The 26,261-nt window shown below is 36.3% G+C and overlaps 1 protein-coding gene across 8 annotated transcripts in view; it reads left to right on the top strand.

The window, feature by feature from the left end:
• The window catches only part of Dlg5 (Discs large 5), a gene marked incomplete at its 3' end in the record, with an annotated part of 661,675 nt that overhangs the window by 590,600 nt on the left and 44,814 nt on the right, over positions 1–26,261 (top strand). For 7 of the 8 annotated variants that reach the window (XM_070101580.1, XM_070101579.1, XM_070101577.1 and 4 more), the window contains 2 exon segments: positions 4,298–4,450; positions 19,230–19,408. In XM_070101580.1, the coding sequence (XP_069957681.1) occupies positions 4,298–4,450; positions 19,230–19,408 (332 nt within the window). 8 annotated transcript variants of the gene reach the window in all.

The raw sequence follows: 26,261 nt of genomic DNA, 5'->3' as shown, positions 1-26,261 counted from the left end.
GTTCTTGCCCCCGAATACCACTCCTCTCCTCCAACCCATGGACCAGAAGGTTATTGCAAACTTTAAAAAACTCTACACAAAAGCAATGTTTCACAGGTGCTTGACTGTGACCACAGACACTCACTTGACCCTAGGGGAATTTTGGAGAGAACACTTCAGCATCCTCCACTGCATAACCCTTATAGGTATGGCTTGGGAGGGAGTGACTACCAGGACTTTGAACTCTGCCTGGAGAAAATTGTGGCCAGATTGTGTCAACAAGAGGGATTTTGAAGAATTTGGGACTGACCCTAATGAGCCTATGTCTGTTGTAAAATCAGTTGTGGCACTGGGGAGTTCCATGGGGTTGGATGTGAGTTTGGAGGATGTGGAAGAATTGGTGGAAGACCACAATGAAGAGCTCACCACTGAGGAGCTGCAAGAGCTTCAGCAGGAAGAGCAACACATCGCAGCTCAGAATCTTGCTGCAAAGGAGGAGGAAGAGAGATGGAAGAATGTGCCTTCTTCAGAAATTAAAGACGGGTAGGGGTCGGCCTAGGAAAGGTTGGAGGGAGGAGGTAAAGGAGGTTTTGTGTGCGAGGGGCTTGGACTTCCAGCAGGCGTGCGTGAGCGTGTTTGATAGGAGTGAATGGAGACGATTGGTTTTTAATACTTGACATGCTGTTGGAGTGTGAGCAAAGTAACATTTATGAAGGGGTTCAGGGAAACCGGCAAGCCGGACTTGAATCTTGGAGATGGGAAGTACAGTGCCTGCACTCTGAAGGAGGGGTGTTAATGTTGCAGTTTAAAAACTGTAGTGTAAAGCACCCTTCTGGCAAGACAGTGATGGAGTGAATGATGGTGAAAGTTTTTCTTTTTCGGGCCACCCTGCCTTGGTGGGAATCGGCCAGTGTGATAATAAATAAATAATAATATTTTACTATGTGGGGTAAGATGGAAAGCTTTATGGAGAAACATCACCCTAACAAGGTTGTTGCAAGCCAGGTTGGCAACATGTACAGTGACAAAGTCTTGGGCCATTTTAGGGAAGTGTTAAAGAGACTCCAGAAACAGAGCTCTCTCCACAGTTATTTTGTGAGACAGGACTCCAGTGACTCTCAAGGTGGTCCTAGTGGCATTAAGAAACAGAGAAGAGAAGCAACCCCAGAAAAGCAAATGGTACCTGAGGTGTTGATGGAAGGGGATTCCCCTTCCAAACTATAAACAATCCACTCTCTCTCCTCCTCCAGTCTCCCATACACTAAGAAGAATCTCCAATAAAGGTAAGTGTTATGCTGTTAATGTTTCATTCATCATTTCCCATTGTATTGTTTATGTACTACATGCATATTTCATGTTAAAAAATTTTTTGTTTTAATACTTCTGGGTGTCAGGAACGGATTAATTGTATTTACATTATTTCTTATGGGGAAAATTGATTCGTACATCGTAAATTTCGTTTATAGTAATGGCTCCAGGAACGGATTAATTACAAACAACGAGGGACCACTGTATGTGCCAGTAACTTACCGTTTATTCAGATATCAACTACATATACATTATTACTGTTGTATTAATTGATTTATGGGGACAACATATCCAATCCTCACTCCTCATTATAAATTCAGTCTGGTAAGTATCATGAGGATATGTTTTGACTTGACCAACACTACTACAGATTTGTGATAAAATAAGAGCTACATATAAAGAGACCATATTGGCCACATATTGAATAATTTATAATTCTGTTCATAAATTTGCTCTTTAACTTCAAATAATCAGTCTTCCTGTATCCACAGGGGATACATTCCAAGACCTACTGTGGATACCCGCAACTGTGGACAGTACCAAATCCTATATATGTCATTTTTCATTTGCATACATACTTATGATAAAGTTTAATTGATAAATTGCACACAATGAGTCAAGAATTAGCACTTTTTCACTGATGGGAAGCACTTCATTGCTTCTCTTGGGCTTTAAAGAACTTTAAGCATCACTACTTTTACACTTAGGGGCTGTTATTAAGCAAAATTAAGTCTTTTCAGGCCACAGGAAACTGTGGATAACCGAATCCATTGAAACTGAATCCACAGATACTGGGGTTCTCGTGTGTTGAAATACTGTACCACAAACTTCATTTTATTCACATTTTTGCTATTCATGTCACCTGAATCATCATCATCTTTCAACAAACCGGCCATATCTCACCAAGGCAGGGTGGCCCAAAAAGAAAAACAAAAGTTTTTCTTTTTAAATTTAGTAATGTATACAGGAGAAGGGGTTACTAGTCCCTTGCTCCTGGCATTTTAGTCTCCTCTTATGACACACATGGCTTACAGAGGAAGAATTGTGTTCCACTTCCCCATGGAGAATGTAACTTGAATATTTGCATTATTTGCACTCTGTTTCTGATAATGGCCCTACAGATACACAGTACTCGATTTATGGCTCATAGTTCCCATTTGCAGGAAGGCAGCCAGTATGCCAGAGTAAAATATAGCCATGTGAAGGAAAGCAATTATGTTTCATATAAAGTACAATACCAATAGTTTTACTGTACAGGAGTATTTCAATTTTATTTTAGAATTGTAAACAGATTAAGGAAATTACATGCAGTTGTTCAGGAGACTGAAAGATTCCCAACTCATTGGTTACAAGTGTTATTCACAGATTTGCTGTTGTAGATACTTCCAGAAATGTAGTCCACAAGGATAGCAAAGATTTGCTGCACATGTGAAAAATTGTAGAAATATATTAGATAATAATAATTAAAACCCCTTCTCTTGTATAAATTACCTAATTTAAAGGGAAACACTTTTGTTTTTTTTCCTTTTAGGTCACCTGCATTGGTGGGATATGGTCGGTTCGTTAAAAAAAAAGAACGATTAAAGTTTAAAGAGTGAAAACGCACAATACCGTGACTGAAACAATGTACAAATAACAAACTTATTTGTGAAATAAAAGCTTAGTTATTAAAAAATAAGTGCTCTGAAAAACTTTCTCAGGAGATTAACCTTCCATTAACAGTAAATATGTATTGTACTGTACAGTACTGTGTACAGTAGGTGTCATAAATATTCATGCCCATTAGTACTTCTTTAGTAGACTATTTGCCTGACAGATTGAAATGCCAGAACAACTTTTGCATGGAAGATGGTGCCCCTTGTCTAACTGCCAAAGACAGAGAATTGGCTAAGCACTTGTGATCTTTCTATACTTTACTGATTGGCTGGGAAATTCATTGGACTTTAACCCTATAAGAGAATGTTTGGAAACTCATTAACAGTAGGTTATGATGAGCCATCTCGTCTATGTGATCTGTTTATGCATGTGCATATTTATGATGCCTACTGAAGATCAGATAAATATATGTTGTTTCCTTATGCAGCCTCTCCTCACTTAGTGACGTATTCGTTTACTGATGACTCAGACTTGCAACTGGCTCTCTGATCAGTATGCATACCCCTAAATAATGTGTATTAGAGCTGGTTACTTCTAGTCTGTTTATTACAATATACAGTACACTACTGTATAAACATTTAAAAATACACCAGAAATGTTATGAATGGTGCAGAGGTGACATTAAAGCAATATCAAAGATGGTTGACACAAAGCCACTACCATTATAATATGCTCCTCGCTTAGCATCCAATTCGTTTATTAACATGGTCTTAGGAATGGAACTCTGTCATTAAGTGAGGAGAGGCTGCATAAATTATTGCCATATTTCCTTTGTTTATTTTATTTTTATCTTAGTATTACTAATGAAATTTTGTTTTGCTACCAGTAGGTTTTAGCCACATTTGCTCAGCTACTATGTTAAAACCCCATATTGGCAGGACTGAGTATGCTTTTTAGGTGTGCTATTACCTGTCTGCATAATTCACTCAGCCTATCATCCATTCCTTCTTTATGAATGAAAAATTGCCTCCCAGAGAGTTTTAATATGCTTTTTTGTTTTTCTATGCAACTACATGCCTGTCATAATGCATATCACCTGAGATATTGATCATAGGCTATTACTGAATATAATTATTAAAAGCAAATTACAAGATATGCTTTGTGTGTATAATTTTTTTATCACACTAACCGTCTCCCACTGAGGCAGGGTGACCATTTTCACGCAGTCATTGTCTTAGAGCCATCCCATTCAGATTAGCAGTGAGGGAAATTAAATAAATTAAGTTAGTGAATAATCATGAATAATTTATGTTAGTGAATAATCATGATTATTCACTAAAATAAATTAAGTTAGTGAATAATCATGATGTTTGTGAAGTGGTTATGAATTAATAAGAAAGTGTGTCTGCCACAGGAAGAGAGGAATGCAGCCATGCAAGAATATACACTGGTTATGAGTGAGCGTGACACTGTGCACAAGGAGATGGACAAGCTTCAGGAGGAACTATCTCAGGCCAGTAAAAAGATCAAGACAATTGAACAGACCACTAATGATTCAAGCAAAGAGGTGATTCTTAAATCATTGTGATTCCAAGATGAATAATGTTAGTCAGTAGATAATATGCATTGCACATGTTGGCTACAGACATTACAGTAGACTTGTATAATCAGGGATTATTTATAGTACACTTCTGTATTCGAGTTTCTGAAGACGAGCTAGTGCACTTGCATATCTCTGTTTAGTGAAGAAGATATATTTTTTCTCTCTAAATTTCTGAAGAAGGCAATACAAATATTGCTAAGATTCTGAAGTTGTGTTTCTGTCACCAGGAAATTATCAAAGAATTCTTATATCTTTCTTAAAGTTAACAAATTGAAAAAATTAGGTAAATTGCTAAAAAAATTATGAATGTTAATTTCCATTAAATCAGAATTTTATTTATGGGATAATCATCTTTCTTAACAAAATTGAGAACTTGCTAAAATTAGGCAAATTGCTGAAAAGTATTATCTATATTATTTCCATTAAATCAAAATTTTATTTATGGGTTAATCAGTAATAGTTTTCCAATAAATAGCTACCATGAGCAAGAAAAAAAAAATTACCAGCATGCATTAATATCTGATTGTTTAAAATAAATTTCTACATCACTGAGACCTAAAGCCAATGCAGAATGAGATTCTACCATTGCAAAGAAACACACATCGTACAGTGAAACAATGTGAATTATAGCAAAATTTGTAAAACATTAATAAGATGGGTATACAGTATTAGAACCTGAAATTCTGGAAAGCAATTCAGGTTTTAATCGAGCATTTTGCATCAATGGAATTGTCACATTATTTAAGATGTATGTCATTGTTAATTTTCAAGCTGTTTGGAAGTATTTTTAATATTTTGTAATTATGATAGCTGACGTAATCGTACTTCAAAAGAGGATTGCTCATTTGAACTTTATAACCACGTGGCAAGTGAAAAGAAAGTACGTATCGGTTAATGGTGCTTATTTTGATTGTTTCATGTCGACTGCACAATCTAATAGTGTTAATGAGCCTTAATGACAGATTAATAATATAATCTGTATGACATTTAGGTGTTATCTATATCTGGGAATATCACTGGGGGTAGTTAATTAAGAATTGTCTATCATGGTATGTACCATAATCCATTACTGAGAGGGTGGCATCCTCTTCAGTATTTATGTTAATAATGATTCTCACTTTTTAAAATACAGTTATGGTGCTTGTGTTATTGCAGTTGACTGACTAGGGCTTCAGGAAATGAAGCTTTTTTTTTTGTTTTTCAGTTTTCTGTAGCATTAACATCATGGAGAATAAATCACAGTACCATGGCTAAACAGTTCACAATTGTTGTACAAGTCGAAAATGAAAATTTGACAATATTTCAGTAAGTCTTGGACCATTATCAAGTTGCAAGTGAGAAAGAAATGGGAGAAAATCAATTTTCACATTATTACATAGGGAGATGAAGGGACAGCCAAAGTCTTTTCAAGTCATGCACATTTTGAATATTAAAACATTTCACTGTCCACTTTGTGAGTCTTAAGTATCTGTCAAAAAACAGCCAGGGTTTACATAAGAACATAAGAAAGGAGGAACACTGCAGGAGGCCTGTTGGCCCATACTAGGCAGGTCCTTTACAATTCATCCCACTAACAAAACATTTGCCCAACCCAATTTTCAATGCTACCCAAGAAATAAGCTCTGATGTGAAAGTCCCACTCAAATCCAACCCCTCCCACTCATGTACTTATCCAACCTAAATTTGAAACTACCCAAAGTCCCAGCCTCAATAACCCAACTAGGTAGACTGTTCCACTCATCAACTACCTTATTTCCAAACCAATACTTTCCTATGTCCTTTCTAAATCTAAACTTATCTAATTTAAATCCATTACTGCGGGTTCTCTCTTGGAGAGACATCCTCAAGACCTTATTAATATCCCCTTTATTAATACCTATCTTTTCACTTATACACTTCGATCAGGTCTCCCCTCATTCTTCGTCTAACAAGTGAATGTAACTTAAGAGTCTTCAATCTTTCTTCATAAGGAAGATTTCTAATGCTATGTATTAATTTAGTCATCCTACGCTGAATGTTTTCTAACGAATTTATATCCATTCTGTAATATGGAGACCAGAACTGAGCTGCATAATCTAGGTGAGGCCTTACTAATGATGTATAAAGCTGCAGTATGACCTCTGGACTTCTGTTGCTTACACTTCTTGATATAAAACCCAGTAATCTATTTGCCTTATTACGTACGCTTAGGCATTGCTGTCTTGGTTTAAGGTTGCTGCTCACCAGACTTGTATTTAGGATGTTGTGGATAAGGGCTGATGTAATATGACAGAGATGGATAATTTTGGAAGAGGACCTACCTATGATGGTTTTGCTCCCTAGCATGAAAGAAAATAGCATTATATCAGCAAGATAAGCACATCTTTTTCTTTTCTTTAAGTTTGTCAGAAAGGGAGCTGCCAGTTTAACATATTGCAGATGGTAAAGGAAGCATTAGGGGGAACCAGATTCAAAGTGTACAAGTTTGACGTAATGTACTTTTAATATCCAGTGGGTGAAGAGTATTAAAATTTTGCAAACTAGAAAGTATACAAAAGACAAAGTTCAGGTGTCATCACTGGAGCAGGAGGGTTAGGTGATAATTAAGCTCTTTTAGCATGAGACTAGAGAGAGTTTGTGGTGTATAGGAGGATAGCCAGATGAGACAATGAACTGTGAAGAATTCAAGTTTCAGAATTGTGGAACTGAGGATTGTAGTTGATGCCCTCTCTAATTTAGTGACTGAATTTTTCCCAACCCTTTCATGTTGCTCCTAGCAGTGTTGTTCTGACTGTTATGTTTAAAGCCGAATAGAAATTTTATTACCCTCTTTCCTTCTCTTGATATTCATGTCCACTGCTTTGTCATCTTTTTCTGTCTACTGCAAACTAATGCACAGTAACATGCACACTTATTTAATTTCCTGTTATGCACAGTCTACTAAATGACTTGTTATTTCTCTCTTCCTCTCTGTCCTCTGTATGCATGATCCTCAGTTTCTTGGCTCTGAAATCCCAATTCTTTGCAGTTCATTATATAATTTTTGCTGTCTTACTAGTTTCATAACTGCATACTTGTTCAAAAAGGTAGAACAAAAAGGCACAGTACCATGGAACAATGCCCAGATAACTCACACATAGGAAAAAGAAGCTTACAACATTACAGCCTGGCTTTGACCATTTACAAAGTCATGCTAACATAAAAGAGATGTTCATGTAGGTTTGCCAGGACAGGTCCTGGCCCAGGTTTTCTCCTTGTGGTGACCTGGCAGTGGCTCCCAAAGGAGTCAGAGTTTGTACAAGTGATGTACCGTTTACAGCCCTATGACGGGCAGGGTGAACATTCATGTCAAGTAGAGTACAAAAGAGTGAGGAAGCCTATATATATATATAGACAAGGGGGACAAGGATGGGACCAAGAGAGGAAGAAAAAGAAGTGGTTGTAGTGGTAAGGCTGGTAGTAGAAGTAATAGTGGTAGGAATCTTCTCTCTCCTATGTGCTTGGGTTATTTGTGTATTATTCGAAAAAGTGTTTTTTCTATACATCCACCTCTCTAGGGAAAACACTTGTACTTTGTCTTTTCCATATTTCTAATGTACAGAATCTTATTAACACTTCACTCTCTGGATAATCAATCTTGTATTTCATCAAAGCAATAAGTTTCGAAGCTTTCCGATTCATAATTTTGCTGTTGATGCTACAGATATTTATTTTCTCCTGATTTTTATTACCCTCTCCAATACATTGGTGAATGTGACTACACTCTTTCTGATAGGCTTAATAACATACAACCAACTCATATATATGTAGTTGCAGGGGTCAAGTCTTAGCTCCTGGCACTGCCCCTTACCTTGCCACTTGCCAGATTTGATCCTCCTAGCCTCATGAGCTTAGTAATACCTGCTCTTAAAACTATGTATGGAGACTGCCTTCCACCAATTTTTTTTCATTGAGATCATTCAAATTCCTGGCCACCCTGAGATATATTTTTGATATACCTTACCTTTGACGAGTTTTTAGTCTTTTCTGCTCCTGAAGCCCGGTCACAGGCCAACCTTGATGGTATACTTCTTAACATCACTGTCCCTTTCTACCCAATCTCTCTCTCTACTGTCATGTTGATTGTCCCATAAGTTGATAGTCTTCCAAAATTATCTACTATTCTAACCTTCATAGACAGTGACTTGTTGAATTTATCTTATACACAACATTCCTAACATGAACCACAGCCTTGATTGTGTTTTTCTAGGTGTTGTCCTCTGCAGTATGTGGTCATATGCTCTAATATCCAGAACACGTGCAACTTAACCTAACCCTGGTTGTCTCTTCACCACCCTGTGGTCTGACCTGATTTCTGAATTGCAACTTGATAATGGTTCAGGACCAACTGAAATGTCATCCTGTTTTAATTTTCAGTTTGTGCAAGATAATTGTGAATTAGCTTCGTGATTTAGAGCAAGATAATAAACTTCATAACAAAAAATCTTGGTGAAAATATTTAAAACATTAGAAAAGTTTATCCTTGATAATGCACTCAATTCACAAAATTGAGCCAGTGTGTATATGCAGTTTGTATATCTGCATTCTGAGATCTAATTAAAAGTAAAAAAAACTTTTTAGACTTAGAGTAACATATGCAGATATTTTTAGATTTGCATCTTTCAAATGGCACCAAATCATCGATCTTCTCCATTTGTTTTCCTTTATATAACTTTACCGAGGGGAAACCTTAATCTTTATATGTATACGTAATTACTTTTGTTTGCCGAACTTCAGTTGCTTCACATCGGTGATAGCGAAATCAGCTGGTAAAAAGTCGTTCCTTTTAATTTAAAATAATGAGGTGGTCATGGGTTAAATGCAAGAAAAATATTTTGTATTTGTCATGTTTCCATTGATTGTAAGAGAAGTGTCATATAGACAAATTTAAAAGTTAAGAAATTAAAAGCAGAGTAACTCAGTAATAGTGATATCCATATTCTCTTTAAGAGTAACAAATTTTGTATGGGTGCAGTTGAACACCATTAATTCACCTACCTTGTACCTCCATATGTCAAACAATAGTTGTTGGTTGATTTTATTCTTTCAGTCTCAAACATTAATAGTAAAATAAATTGCTGGAGAATTCTGCTATCTGGTGTAGTTGTCCATTTAGTAAAGCATATTTATTTTCTTAGTATTAAAACTAAAACATTTACAAAAAAGTTAAGGATCACCTCAGCTAGCATTCTCAGGGTTGCAGAAATATGTTGAATATGGATTAAAACAGGAAACATTTAAATTAAGTGTTATTAAAGAGAATGATTTGCAGTTTCACAAGTGGTGCTCAAAACAAATGTTGCTTTTCCTTGTTTATAAGGAACAGCAGCATTTATAGTTCCATGGATAATCATCAGTGGATGATGGAAGGCTAATTGGCCTGCTGTATTATAATACTATAATTTTCAGTGATATATACCATATTTAATAACATATTTTTATTTTTTCTATACTAGGGCTTAGTAAGGTCTGTGATTAGTTAATGTTTATTTTTTTATACATTGGTTACCTACTACTATTGACATATTTTATCTTTATTGCCATGGTTTTTGTGTCTCCATCCATTACCTGTTACATCTGTAAAAAAAAAAAAAATTGAGTGGATTAGGCTTCCATCAATACTATATTTGCTACTTTCTCAGTACAAGAGCAGGAATGTATTTGCGAGTTAACCCATACTTGGGTCTGGATTCATTACTGAGTGAGATGGAACGGTATCTCTCTCATTTATGTGGACATTTGTGAAGCAGATGGGATTTTCCTTGCCAAAAATTAGCAGCCAGATGAACTTAAAGCTTTGCTTAGCATGAATGTACCTTGATGCTTGGTATGGCATGGTTATACTTAACAGCTTGGGATGGCATGCATTTACCTTTAGTAATTGAATTTAATGGAATGTGTTCATGCAAACCTAATGCAAAAAGTTCTCCTGAGAGAGGTAGCAATTTCATCATATACAAGAGAAATGAATTCCAGGAGGGAGAAATGGAGGATAAATCCTTGTTAGTGCAAATCCCCAGTTCTGTTTGGTTGATTTCTCAAAATAATATTTTGTATAAATATTTAACAACCCTTTTGTCATCCTCTTCACCTGCTCCTTTGCCTGTTATAACTTTTTATATTCTATGTAATATTTCTATGCTTTAGTGGATTTTTATGATGGTTTACAATTGTGATTGTAAATCCCTTCCAGAGTTTATTAACAATGCCAATCTTGGCAAATATAATTTTTTCGGGAAAAGAAGCATCAGCTGGTTAGTACTGTTGACTTAATGAAACTTTTAGTTATTTCACATTTGCCTTGTAACTCCTGCTTTTACTTCTTTTGCATTGTTAACTTTACTCAGTCATTTAACCATTGTTCTTCTTAAAGTATTTAGCTTTCTATATAATTTGTCTTAGTGTACTCAAAATGCTAGAATAAACTTGATAGTGTGCTATTGCTAATCTTCAGGCTTTTTGTGCATTTTTTACCTATTGCCCTTATCTTAATCACTGGTTGGCAAGGCCAGAAATAATAGTACAGTCCTCACACATTTGTATCATAATGGGAAATTATCATCAAAGTTTTGCAAAATTCCACTGAAATGGATTGACAGATGAATTAACCAAATCCTTTACAAAATCCCAACACTCGAATTCTAGGAAAAAAAAAATGTTGTCACATGAATATTTGAGCTAACAAGTCTGTGGAACTCCTTTTGAAATGTTTGATGAGCTTCTGGTATTGTTTGTTGGTATTGTTTTGCGACTATGTTTAAAATACATTTTATGCTGTCACCATTTATGACTGACGAAGAACACACGTGATATCTAAATATTTTAAATATTTGTTTTTCCTGTTTACCTTTTAATTTTTTTGCACTCAAAAGTTACTTTTATTTGGAATTTAAATGCATATCCTTTGCATCATTAACAAAAATTAATATCTCTGAATATTTGGGGCTGTTAATCTTTGTGTTCTTATAATTCAAGATGCATTTACCACAGTATTGCTGCTGATTATTATATCCTCACTGTGACAGTTGTCTTCAAGCTCTCATGGGAAATGACATCTGGATGCTGGCATGAAAATATAACTGCATAATATCCTTAGCAGAAAAAAGCTGCAGTGTGTTAGTGCATGACGAATTCAGTATTTTAAGATTGTCTACAAGGGGCTGATCATAATTTCCTCTACATTAGTGGGGCATTCTGAAACTCGTATAATGCGAAATCTTTATTGGTATTGTTGTGAATGGCATTTACTTTTTTTCTGCCCTTTTTTTTGACTTCTTTCTGACTGACAGCAAATTCTTGTTATTATTTAAGTAAATCTAATTACAGTATATATGAAAACTACTTTATTGCAAAGTTTCCCATTTAAAACTCATACAATATTGTGTCTTCCTTTAATGCCTTAGATTATCATACCTTTAAGACTACAACATTGTGCATTAACCTACCTTTAATGGCTATAAAGAATGGAGACTATATAATAGAATTACATATTTTTTGTTTCTTCACTACATTTTCATTATTTATCAGTGAATATCTTCATTTTTTAATCCACTTCATCACATACTTCTTGACTGAAATATCTTTATATCAGCAAAGGATTTTTTTTTTTTTTCAAGACACCAGCCATCTCCCACCAAGGCTGGGTGACCTGACTAAGAGGAAAACACTTTCACTGTCATTCATTCAATCAGTCATGCCAAAAGCATGGTGACATCACAGTTCAGGTGACCTTCCAAACTGCAAAATCTCTACCCCTCCTTCTTGCAATCACTTAAGCCCAGCTAACCTGTTTCCTTGAATTCTTTAAAAATGTTACCGTGCTCACACTCATATAGGAGACGGGGGTTACTGTCCCTTTGCTCCCGGCATTTCAGTTGCTTTTTATGACACGAATTGTATGTGGAGGAAGAATTCTTGCCCATTTCTCCATAGAGATGCAAAGAAAACACTAAGAACGTGAACTATTATGAGATTAGAATAAAACTTGGATGAATGTGTATATACTTACATGTGCAACTGCATGTACTTGCCTATCTGTAGTTGCAGGGGTCAAGTCATAGCTCCTGGTCCCTCCTCTCAACCTGCCACTTTCCAGATTCACTCTCTCCTAGCCTTTTGGGCTCTTTAGTACCTAATCTTAAAAATATTTAGTGAGTCTGCCTCCACCTCTTCTTCTTTGAGGTTATTCCACTTACCAACCACCCTAAAACTGAAAAATTACTCCTGACATCTCTGTGACTCATCTGTATCTTTAACTTCCAACTGTTGCTCTGAACACCTGTTTCCCACCTATCAAACAGACTATCACTGTCTGCCCTATCATTTCCTCTGAGTATTTTGTATGTTGGCATGTCTCCCTTGGTCTTTCTGTCTTCTAGGGTCATTATTCAATTCCTTTAGCCTTATCTCATAGCTCATTGCCCTTAGCTCTGGAACTAGCTTTGTTGCATACTTCTGTGTAGTATGAACTAGGTGCAAGTAGAAGCAGCAAGATGTACCTGTAATCTTGTGTGTTCATAAGACAAAGAAATAAATAAAAAAAATTATTTATCAACAGTATAAAAGAAAATTAGGCAAATTTTTAATTTTGTGCAGGAATCTCTCATATTCACAAATGTTATTCAAAATTCTCCCAGATTCATAGTGTATTTTGTACTTGGAATTATTAAAATTCAAGTTTTCCTAGATTTATAGGAATTAAAATTCAGACTTTTATTTAGGCAAAATCTCTTTGAGTTAAGAATTTTTCAAATAAAACAGAACATTTTTGTTGTTGTTTTTTAACTCCAAATGCTGTCTGAAATTAAAATTTTCTGAATGAGTAATAATTCAGGTTTTTATTTGGGAAAATCCAAATGAGAGAAAAGTATTAGCTTCTTACTGCAGTGGATTGCTGGTATATTAATAGCCATTGATCAAGAGTCATTGCAGTTTCAGAAGGGCTGTCCAACAGTATCTGTCAAAAATTGTACTGTTTGGTAAACATTCTACATTATACAGTAGGTACTTCTGTATAATAATATGCAACATTAACAGTCCAGATCTATCAGGGCAGAAAACATTATGAAATGAGAGCTCCAGAAGGAAAAAATATGGAATAGTAATTGTTGCCTTCTCCCAAATACACTAACATTTATACAGTACATGCATCATTTGAGATAGTAGCAGGCATGAAAAGTTTGAAATTTGTGTCATGTTTGTTACTCTGGCATAACACTTTAGATTTTTATTTTCCTTGTTATTTTATGCCTTAGCAGGCACCTGTATACAAACCAGTAAAATTAGCAGCATTATTAATTGTTTTTTTTTTGAGGAATGTGCAAGATTTTAACATGCTCACCACTGCTCTTACATGGAGCTCATGTTGGGTGCTTGGCAAGGCCCACAGCTAATATCAGTGTATGTTAGGGTTAGTGTGTTCCCATTTGATCTTAATATTTGGTGCCCTAAGTACCAGCATATAAACCAGATGTATTATTACAATCCTGAGTAGAAATAGCACCATTATTATTTGGAAATCCTTGAGAAATATTAGAGTTTTTTTAATATTTAACATTTGTTGTTTTTGCTACAGTATATACATGTACTCTGTGTCACACCGCAGTCAGGTTTGCTGTTTGGCCAACTTAGGTTAGGCTTGTAACCAGATACTGAATAGAACTTTTTAGAATAGAATAATTTTTTTTTAACATGCTGGCTGTCTCCCACCAAGCCAGGGTGACCCAAAAAAGAAACACTTCACCATCATTCACACATAATCACTGTCTTTGCAGAGGCAGACAGATATGACAGTTCATGTGTTCCTCCAAACAGCAAATATCCCAGACCCCTCCTTTAAATCTAATGGAACCGAATCAGAATGTAACAGTATATTGATTCTTCCTGGGAACCAAATTGAAATGGAAATTTATAGTACAGCCTCTCCTCACTTAGTGACATATTCATTTACCGACCAGTCAGACATACGACCAGCTCTCCAACCAGTATGCGAACCCAAGTAATGTACGTATATTAGAACTGATTTTCTCTGTTCTGTTTATTACGGTATAAAGTACACTACTGTATAAACATTTAAAAATATACAAGAAATGTTACAAATGGTGCAAAGGTGGCATTAAAAAATATCTAAAGATGGTTGACACAAACTCACTACCAGTATAGTATGTTCCTCGCTTAACAGCCAATTTGCTTACTGACCTACTCTTAGGAATGGAACCCTGTCATTAAGTGAGGAAAGGCTGTAATTTAGTATACATAATGATGGCATAATACTGAACTGTAATACATAGAATATAAAATATTGGTGCAAAAAGATTCATGTCAAATTTTCGAGGAAATATGTTGATCTTCTGGTGTAGTGGCAGATCTCTGTAACTATATCTAACTCATACAGGCTGAACCGAATTAACCTAATTTATTTACAATGGGTGCTCTTATCTATCCAGTAATGATCCAAAAGTCATGGTCAAACAGCTGCCAATGGTCTGATAAAAGAACGGGCAGCTTTGATCTTTGGAAAAGTTGAAAGAGGAAAAGTATCAAAGCCTGTACCTTGGAAGATGGGTGGAGATATTTTGGGTTGTTCGGATTGTTGTGTCGCTGGACTTTGGAGAGACACCTGGGTAGTGAAGGTTAATTCATTTTTCTTCTTGGGGTCTCCCTACCTTTGTGAGAAAAGATTGATATGTAGAATTAAAAAAAATATTTTTGTCTCCTCTATCTCCTTTTAACCAACAAGAATATTTTCACCCTTTTCATCCTTTTTCATAACTCTGGTTTCTTGGCTCTTGGAGTCATTTTGTAATATGTATTTTAACTACTTTAATTTCCTTCATTTTATCTACATGCTTTTTACATGCAGATACTATACTACCAGTGCATACTTTTAATTTTGGTCAATATTTTGTGATCAGCTTATTCTAGCATTTTGTTGTTTACATGTCTTAAAGGCTATTTTGAAGGTTGTCAGTAGTACAGTATACAAGCTTCTTGTTTCCATGTTTTATATAGTTGATTTTCAAGTGGCAGTAGTTTGTCTGGTTATTATTCATATATTCCTTTCTCTAATGCTATAAAACTAAAAAAAAAAAAATAATTACAAAGACCAAAAGTACTAAAAGTCATATATTTGGCTAATAGGAAGATAAGGGCAGCATGATAACATGTCAGGGATGGTGGAGTACCTACCTGGAAAATATAGGGAAGCTGAACAGGCTTTTTTACCGAGATGTAGAAACAACAGATACAAAGAGAACCCCTAGTTTAACTAGAGATGCAGGGAGGAAACAAATAAAAGTATAAGGGAGTTGAGAAAATACAGAAAGAAAAAGAGAGGTGAGAAGAGAAGTGAGAAGCCTGGCCAGAAACTAATATTCTGGGGTGAGGAGAGAGGCTGAGAGAGAATTTGAGAATGATACAGCTGTTTGAGAGGCAAGAAGCAGGAACTCAGGGACAGCACTGAAAATTTAGGTCACAGATGAGCCAAAGGGATGTTAGGAAGTATTTCTTGGATTTTAGAGTGATCAGGAATTGGAATGACCTTGAAGTGGAAGCAAACTTCAAAAATAGTTGTAACAGCAGGTATCATAGGGTCCTCGAGGCTAAGAGGGAATTAATATGTAAAATGTCAAGTTCAGAGGTGGGGGCCAGGATCTGAGAATCAGCCCCAGTAACCACAAATAGGTGAGTACCAATAGGTAAAGACAGAGTTCCCCATAGAATGGTAGAAGACTGGATTGATATCTAAAATGAGATAGTAACTGTTACAATCACTGGAAATTTTATATATTTGTAGATTAAATACTGAAGATGTGACACCATGATATTTTGAAAAATTTATCAAAATATCGAGAGAATCCTCAAATCACGTTTCAAGTTATTGTAGAATTAAAGAGTTGTGAAGGCGCCTAGGTTCACATATTTTTAGTTATAATTATTACTGAATGAGAGTAAGACAGAAAGTAGGATTGTAGATGAACAAGGATGATTTAAGATTGGTAGATGTGTAGATCACGTATTTATATTGAAGCATTTAAGTCAATAAAATACTTAGATAAGGGAAAAGAACTGTTTGTTGGATTTATGGATTTAGAAAAAGCACATGATTGGGTGGGTAGATCAGTGTGGTGATGTTGTAAATGTATGGAAAAGATAGTGCATTAGAAAAGCAGTAAAAAGTTTTTATGAGGAGAGTGAACCTCAGGTTAGGGATTATGAAAGAAAAGAGGTCCATTTTTCAGTAAAATTAGGTCTTAGACAGAGATCTGTGATGTCACCATGGTTGTTTAATATTGAAATAAATTGAGTTGTAAAAGAAGCACATGCTAGGGTGTTGGGGAGAGGTGTAGTATAAAAAAAAAAATTACAAATCAGATACAAAATGGGAGTTGTCACAGTTGGTCTTTCCAGTGACTTGGATCTTTTGGGAGATTCTGAAGTCTATGGATCACTGGATCCATGGACTTGTTAACAGATGGTATTAACAAATATAGCTACTATATCAGCTGTACTTAATGATGATCCAGCTAATTTATGGATAAAGCAAAGTGAGCACTGGTCATAATTCTTTTCATTAATAGATATGCATAAATAGTATTAGAGCATTGTTAACTAGTGCGTTGTATATCAATGATATTCAGGACTGACAAGATGATGAATCAGACAATGTGCAATATCTGGGTAACTTTACTTGTACCTTGAATTTCGGCCATAATTCGTTCCAGAAGGCTGTTCGAGTGCCATTACCGAACGAATTTGTTCCCATAAGGAATAATGTAAATTGGAGTAGTTCATTTCAGACCCCCATAAATACACTTGCAAAAGCACTTACAAAAATACACTTACATAATTGTTCAAGTTGGGAGCTGTTCGAAATTTGAGGTACCACTGTAGATGTTTCACCATCCACTGGCTTTATCAGTACAGTACATGAACATAATGGATTTTTTTTTTAACACACCAACCATCTCCCACTGAGGCAGGGAGACCTGAAAAAGAAGAAACACTTTCATTAAGTTTCTTTTTTACATTTAGTAATTTTTACAGGAGAAGGGGTTAGTAGCCCCTTGCTCCTGGCATTTTAGTCACCTCTTATGACACGCATGGCTTATGGGAGGGTTCTTCTCCACTTCCCTATGGAGATAACAGATTTTTTTTTTCAACAAACCAAGGCAGGGTGACCCAAAAAGTAAAACAAAAGTCTTTATTTTTACATTTAGTAATTTTACAGGAGAAGGGATTGCTAGCCATTTGCTCTGATAATAGAAATATATGCAACAAATAGTGGAAGATGATGTAATTAGTCCCACAGCCCAGGAGCAGGTGACGAACACCATATTCTTGAAGATTATGGTGCTCGTCACATGCTCCTAGGTCTCCTAGGCTGAAAGACTGATTACCTCATCTTCCGCTATTAGCTGTATACATTATATACGTATTTCTGTTGTGTTCACGCATTGTACTGATAGAGCGAAAGTTCATGCATTGTACTGATGGCGAAACATCTACAAGTAAAGATACCCAGAAGTTGCACAAGTGTCTGATTTATTAACTTGTGTGTTACCCTAGGAATAGCTTCTCTGGGGTATAAAAAATTAATAATCATTAGTGCAAGTCTTGAGAACCACATTTTATCACATCTTGTCTAACTAGATATTGTTGCGGTTAAACTGAATACTCTTCTTTCATGACAATTTTAAATTACGATACACACTGTTTTGTACATGACAAGACTGAGTCTCCACTTCTTGAAGTAGAGTAGTGTCATTTGTTTCAGTATGTAATTAATATACTACAACTTTGATAAACAAAGTTAAGTAGTATCAGCTTCTGCTTACAAAATGTTCCTCCAGTAAAATTAACAGACGAGATCTGTTGATATGCCTGTTGGTGTTTTTTTAAAAAAAAAAAAAAATTGCTTTACTCTATACACACCTAAACCATAGCAAGTGTGTCTGAAAACTACAGGCCATTTTGTAAACCACTTGGCCAGCTGGCTACAATAAGATTCTTCATCTAGTCAGCTGGCCTAGTGGCTTATGCACTGGCCTGGAACGTTACGACTCGCTCGCCATGGGTTCCAACCCCACCTGTTACGTGGTTTGTTTGCACTCATGTTATATGAGTTTGTGAGTTATACTCGGCCAATAAGGATGCTTCTCAGATTACCATTGGGACATGGTCCAACTGTAAGGAAATACGTAATGTGTTTGGTCGTCTTTATTGTTGGGGTATGCTAATACCAAAGCCAAAATATTACAACTTTCACACACAAAAAATGAAAAGTAAAAGTTAAAAAGTGTCACTAAAATGCATTTTAAACCTTGGATAATTTTAATCAGTGAACAGCCTACTGTCTATACTTAGTGTTTGTTAATCTTTAGCTACATTCAGGGCAAAAGTAATTACCATGAATTAGTTGAGATTAATGTGTTGTGAATAATAGTTTTTTTATACTGTAATTATTACTCTTCTCTCTATTAATTTTCATATATTTTAACAGGTAGTCAGTGATATTGTTTTATTAGTTTATTGAAATTAAATTTTGAGCTGAACTGAATTTTTTTTTTTGTACAGGTAGAGATATACTTCAGTTTATTCTTTAGTTTTATTTAATTTGGATAATTTTTTGTTTATAACAAGATATGCAGTGAGAACATCCACTCTCAATGGATTCTCATTTCATATCTTTCTTTTCTACTTCCTAATGTTCATATTGTATATACAGCGGGAATCCCTTCTTCTCCAAATTGAAATGCTGAAGCGGGAAATAGCTGCATCTCTCCACGACCGAGATAAGGCTATTAAGGAATGTAACGACCTGCGGGAACGATTTGGTGCCAAGGAAGATACAAACAAGGAATGGGAACGCTCGTATATGGGCTATGACAACTACAAGCAGGAAAGGTTATTATCAATGTTCTGCCTACTATACAAATATAAAAGTTTTACAAGTTCACCTGGACAGTATTTGATGTGTGTATTGATACAGGTGAGAACGTTTGGCAGTCGTGACACCTCGCTTCCTGGAGCGGTAAATTAACATGCAGTTATTCAGTTATTTCTGCAGCATACTCTTAGTCATGATGAGTCCAGTAGATTATACAAGTACGCAGATGGAGGAAATATCGAAAGTAAGCTTAATTGCAGTGATATTGCAAACAACAAATTACGAATTAATGAGATACTATTTAATACTGAAAGACTGAGTTAGGTATATATGGTAAATTTATTGCAGTTATACAAATAACTGGCTAGTTTATTAAAAAAAAAAAAAAATTTAAAACAGGAAAAAGGCTAAAATTCGCAAAATATAGAGGAAATAGCTGGCTAGTCATTCAAAATAAGAAGTAATGATTGCTTGAATTTAAAATCTATTTTTAAACAGTAAAATGATTTGTCATATTAGTGATATTGTGCAAGAAGTGGAGGCAGGTTAATGTAGATATATGCTAAACTATTAACCAGAACAAAATAAATTGAAAATATGATACTGCACACTTTTGTTGCCATGACACTGTCAGTAAATAAGACGATTGGCATAACAATTCCAATGTGCCAAGAACAAAAAAAAAAAAAATGAGAGAATTTAGTTTTATTTATGTTATATTGTTTTTACTTAAAAATTACCAGACAAGTTAACCTTAATAATAAGTTGAGTGATATAGTACTTTTTAAACAGACTTTGCTAAAAGTCAAGGAGCTGTGTATACTTTGTTCAGAAATAATTTATTTTGAACTGGAAAAACAAGTTAATTTTTATTTTTGAAATATGGTTGTAAAGTTTTAAGTTGTTTTTAATATAGTTTGGTATCCAGTTTTTTTCATAGGTTTTTCTCATTTTTTTTTAACATGTCGGTCATCTCCCACCAAGGCAGAGTGACCCAAAAAGAAAAAAAACCCAAAAAAGAAAGAAAAAACTTTCATCATCATTTAACAGTTTCACCATCACTCATACATAATCACTGTCTTTGCAGAGGCACCCAGATATGACAGCTCAGGTGTTCCTCCAAACTGCCAATATCCCAAACCTCTCCTTTAAAGTGCAGGCATTGTACTTCCCATTTCCAGGACTTAAGTTCGGCTAACCAGTTTCCATGAATCCCTTCACAAAATATTACCCTGCTCACACTCAAACAGCTCGTCAGGTCCCAAAAACCATTCTCTCCATTCACTTCTGTCTAACATGCTTACACACACTTGCTGGAGGTCCAAGCCCCTCACCCACAAAATTTCCTTTACCCCCTCCCTCCAACTTTTTCAGAGCCAACCATTCTTTGCCTCCATGGATAACGTTTTTTTGTCTCCAGAGATACCTCAACGCACCAGTCACCTTTTTTCCTTCAATTTTATGGTTAACCTCATTCTTCATAAACCCATCTGCTGACAAGTCAACTCCCAAATATCTGAAAACATTCACTTCTTCCATACTCCCTCCCTCCAATTCGATATCCAATTTTTCTTTATCTAAATTGTTTGATAACTCTCATTACCTTACTCTTACCTATGTTCACTTTCAACTTTTTACCTTTACATGCCCTCCCAAACTCATCCACTAACCTTTGCAACTTTTCTTTAGAATCCCCCAAAAGCACAGTATCATCAGCAAAAAGTAACTGTGTCAACTCCCATTTTGTATTTGATTCCCCATATTTATCCCACCCTTCTCACCAATACTCTAGCATTTACTTCTTTTACAACCCCATCTGTAAATATGTTAAACAACCATGGTGACATTACACATCCCTGTCTAAGACCTACTTTTGCTGGGAAGTAATCTCCTTCTCTCCTTCACACCCTAATATGAGCCTCACTATCCTCATAAAAACTCTTTACAGTATTTAGTAACTTACTACCTATTCCATACACTTGCAACATCTACCACATTGCTCTCCTATCTATCGTATGCCTTTTGTAAATCCATAAATGCAATGAAAACTTCCTTGCCTTTATCTAAATACTGTTAACATATGTGCTTCAATATAAACTCTTGATCTACACATCCCCTACTCATTCTAAAGCCTCCTGTTGGTGATGGGCTCTTGATTTAGGGAACTGGATCTGTGCTCCAGTTCCCCGAATTAAGCCTAAATGCCTTTCACATCCCTCCCCCCAGGTGCTGTATAATCCTACGGGTTTAGCGCTTCCCCTTGATTATAATAATAATAATATAAAGCCTCCTTGCTCATGTGGAATCTTGCTCTCTATCTTACCTCTAATTCTTTCAATAATAACCCTCCCATACACTTTACCAGCATACTCAGTAAAGTTATTCCCCTATAATTTTTACAATCTCCCTTGTCCCCCTTCCCTTTATATAAAGGAACTAGACATGCTCTCTGCCAATCCCTAGGTACCTTCCCTGCTTCGTACATTTATTAAACAAAAATACCAACCACTCCAACACTATATCTCTCCCTGCTTTTAACACTTCTGTCATGATCCCGTCAGTTTCAGCTGCTTTATCCCCTTTTCATTTTACGTGATGCCTCACGCATCTCCCCCACACTCACATCTTGCTCTTCACTCCTAAAAGATGTTATACCTCCCTGACCAGTGCATGAAATTACTGACTCCCTTTCTTCATCAACATTTAAAAGTTCCTCAAAATATTCCTGCCATCTACACAATACCTCTAGCTCCCCATCTACTAACTCCCCTACTCCATTTTTAACTGAGAAATCCATTTGTTCCTATGCTTTCTTAACTTGTTTATCACACTCCACAAATTTTTTCTAATTCTCAGCAAAATTTCTTGACAGTGCCTCTCTCACTCATTTGCTCTCCTTTTGCACTCTCTCACCACTCTCTTCACCTTTCTTTTACTCTCCATATACTCTGCCCTTCTTATATCACTTCTGCTTTGTAAAAACCTCTCATAAGCTACTTTTTTCTCTTGTATCACACCCTTTACCACATCATTCCACCAGTCACACTTATTTTCTCCTGCACCCACCCTCCTACATCCACAAACTTCTGCCTCACATTCTAATACTGCATTTTTAAAACTATGCCATCCCTCTTCAAACAACCCCCCCCTCCACCCATACTTGCACTAGCCCACCTTTCTGCCAATATCTCACCCTAACTTCCTCCTCCCTTAGTTTATAAACTTTCACCTCTTACTTACTGTTGCCATTTTTCTTTTGTCCAATCTACCTCTTACTCTAACTGTAGCTACAACTAGATAATGATCCGATATATCCATTGCCCCTCTATAAACATGTGCATCCTGAACCCTACCCATCAACCTTTTATCCACCAATACATAATTCAACGAACTACTTTCATTACATGTTGTATCATATCTTATATACTTATTTATCCTCTTTTTCATAAAATATGTATTACTTATTACCAAACCTCTTTTTACACATAGTTCAATTAATGACTCCCCATTTTCATTTACCCCTGGCACCCCAAATTTACCTACTACTCCCTCAACAACATTTTTACCCACTTGAGCATTGAGATCCCCAACCACAAGTACTCTCTCACTTTGTTCAAAACTCCCCATGCACTCGCTCAACATTTCCAAAAATCTCTCTCGTCTCTATACTTCTTTCTTCTCCAGGTGCATAAACCCTTACTATAACTCACTTTTCAAATCCAACCCTTATTTTTCTCCATATAATTCTTGAATTTATACATTTATATTCCATCTTTTCCTGCCATAACTTATCCATCAACATTATTGTTACTTCTTCCTTTATTTCTCCCCACTGAAACTCTCTTACCCCCTTCAGCTTTGTTTCACTTAGAGCCAGGACATCCAACTTCTTTTCATTCATAACATCCACAATCATCTCTTTCTTATCATTCACACTACATCCACACACATTCAAACATCCCACTTTGACGGTTTTCTTCTTTTTTCTTTTTAGTAAGCTATATGGGAGAAGGGGTTACTAGCCCATTGCTCCCAGCATTTTAGTTGACTTTCACAACACGCATAGCTTACAGAGGAAAGATTTTTTTCCGCTTCCCCATGGATATGAAAGGAAAGGCAATAAGAACAAGAACTATTCAGATAAAATCAGAGAAAACTCAGATGAGTGTGTATACATAAACATGCATGTGTAGCATGACCTAAGTGTAAGTAGAAGTAGCATGACGTACCTGAAGTTTGCATGTTTATGAGACAGAAAAAAGACACCAGCAATCCTACCATGTAATACATATACATACAGGCTTCCATTTTACACTCACTTGGAAGTATAGTAGTACCTCCCTGGGCAATTGCTGTGTATCAACCTAATTTTTTTTTTTTTTTTTTTTTTCAACAAGTCGGCCGTCTCCCACCGAGGCAGGGTGACCCAAAAAAGAAAGAAAATCCCCAAAAAGAAAATACTTTCATCATCATTCAACACTTTCACCACACTCCTACATTATCACTGTTTTTGCAGAGGTGCTCAGAATACAACAGTCTAGAAGCATACACATATAAAGATACACAACATATCCCTCCAAACTGCCAATATCCCAAACCCCTCCTTTAAAGTGCAGGCATTGTACTTCCCATTTCCAGGACTCAAGTCCGACTATATGAAAATAACCGGTTTCCCTGAATCCCTTCACTAAATATTACCCTGCTCACACTCCAACAGATCGTCAGGTCCCAAGTACCATTCGTCTCCATTCACTCCTATCTAACACGCTCACGCACGCTTGCTGGAAGTCCAAGCCCCTTACCCACAAAACCTCCTTTACCCCCTCTCTCCAACCCTTTCGAGGACGACCCCTACCCCGCCTTCCTTCCCCTATAGATTTATATGCTTTCCATGTCATTCTACTGTGATCCATTCTCTCTAAATGACCAAACCACCTCAACAACCCCTCTTCTGCCCTCTGACTAATACTTTTATTAACTCCACACCTTCTCCTAATTTCCACACTCCGAATTTTCTGCATAATATTTACACCACACATTGCCCTTAAACAGGACATCTCCGCTGCCTCCAACCGTCTCCTCGCTGCTGCATTTACCACCCAAGCTTCACACCCATATAAGAGTGTTGGTACTACTATACTTTCATACATTCCCTTCTTTGCCTCCATAGATAACGTTTTTTGACTCCACATATACCTCAACGCACCACTCACCTTTTTTCCCTCATCAATTCTATGATTAACCTCATCCTTCATAAATCCATCCGCCGACACGTCAACTCCCAAGTATCTGAAAACATTCACTTCTTCCATACTCCTCCTCCCCAATTAGATATCCAATTTTTCTTTATCTAAATCATTTGACACCCTCATCACCTTACTCTTTTCTATGTTCACTTTCAACTTTCTACCTTTACACACATTCCCAAACTCATCCACTAACCTTTGCAATTTTTCTTTAGAATCTCCCATAAGCACAGTATCATCAGCAAAAAGTAACTGTGTCAATTCCCATTTTGAATTTGATTCCCCATAATTTAATCCCACCCCTCTCCCAAACACCCTAGCATTTACTTCCTTTACAACCCCATCTATAAATATATTAAACAACCATGGTGACATTACACATCCCTGTCTAAGACCTACTTTTACTGGGAAGTAGTCTCCCTCTCTTCTACACACCCTAACCTGAGCCTCACTATCCTCATAAAAACTCTTTACAGCATTTAATAACTTACCACCTATTCCATATACTTGCAACATCTGCCACATTGCTCCTCTATCCACTCTATCATATGCCTTTTCTAAATCCATAAATGCAATAAAAACTTCCCTATCTTTATCTAAATACTGTTCACATATATGCTTCAATGTAAACACCTGATCTACACATCCCCTACCCACTCTAAAACCTCCTTGCTCATCCGCAATCCTACATTCTGTCTTACCTCTAATTCTTTCAATTATAACCCTACCGTACACTTTTCCTGGTATACTCAGTAAGCTTATTCCTCTATAATTTTTACAGTCTCTTTTGTCCCCTTTCCCTTTATATAAAGGAACTATACATGCTCTCTGCCAATCCCTAGGTACCTTCCCCTCTTTCATACATTTATTAAACAAAAGTACCAACCACTCCAACACTATATCCCCCCCTGCTTTTAACATTTCTGTCATGATCCCATCAGTTCCAGCTGCTTTACCCCCTTTCATTTTACGTAATGCCTCACGTACCTCCCCCACACTTACATTCTGCTCTTCTTCACTCCTAAAAGATGGTATACCTCCCTGACCAGTGCATGAAATTACTGCCTCTGTTTCTTCCTTAACATTTAAAAGTTCCTCAAAATATTCTCGCCATCTACCCAATACCTCCATCTCCCCATCTACTAACTCCCCTACTCTGTTTTTAACTGACAAATCCATATTTTCCCTAGGCTTTCTTAACTTGTTTAACTCACTCCAAAATTTTTTCTTATTTTCATTAAAATTTCTTGACAGTGCCTCTCCCACTCTATCATCTGCTCTCCTTTTGCACTCTCTCACCACTCTCTTTACCTTTCTTTTACTCTCCATATACTCTGCTCTTCTTATACCACTTCTGCTTTGTAAAAACCTCTCATAAGCTACCTTTTTCTCTTTTATCACACCCTTTACTTCATCATTCCACCAATCACTCCTCTTTCCTCCTGCCCCCACCCTCCTATAACCACAAACTTCTGCCCCACATTCTAATACTGCATTTTTAAAACTATTCCAACCCTCTTCAACCCCCCCACTACTCATCTTTGCACTAGCCCACCTTTCTGCCAATAGTCGCTTATATCTCACCCGAACTTCCTCCTCCCTTAGTTTATACACTTTCACCTCC

Source organism: Cherax quadricarinatus, chromosome 78 (genome assembly GCF_038502225.1).
Source record: "Cherax quadricarinatus isolate ZL_2023a chromosome 78, ASM3850222v1, whole genome shotgun sequence".
NCBI lineage: Eukaryota > Metazoa > Arthropoda > Malacostraca > Decapoda > Parastacidae > Cherax > Cherax quadricarinatus.
Note: the sequence above shows the minus strand (reverse complement) of the source record. Positions and strands in the feature narration are given on the sequence as shown.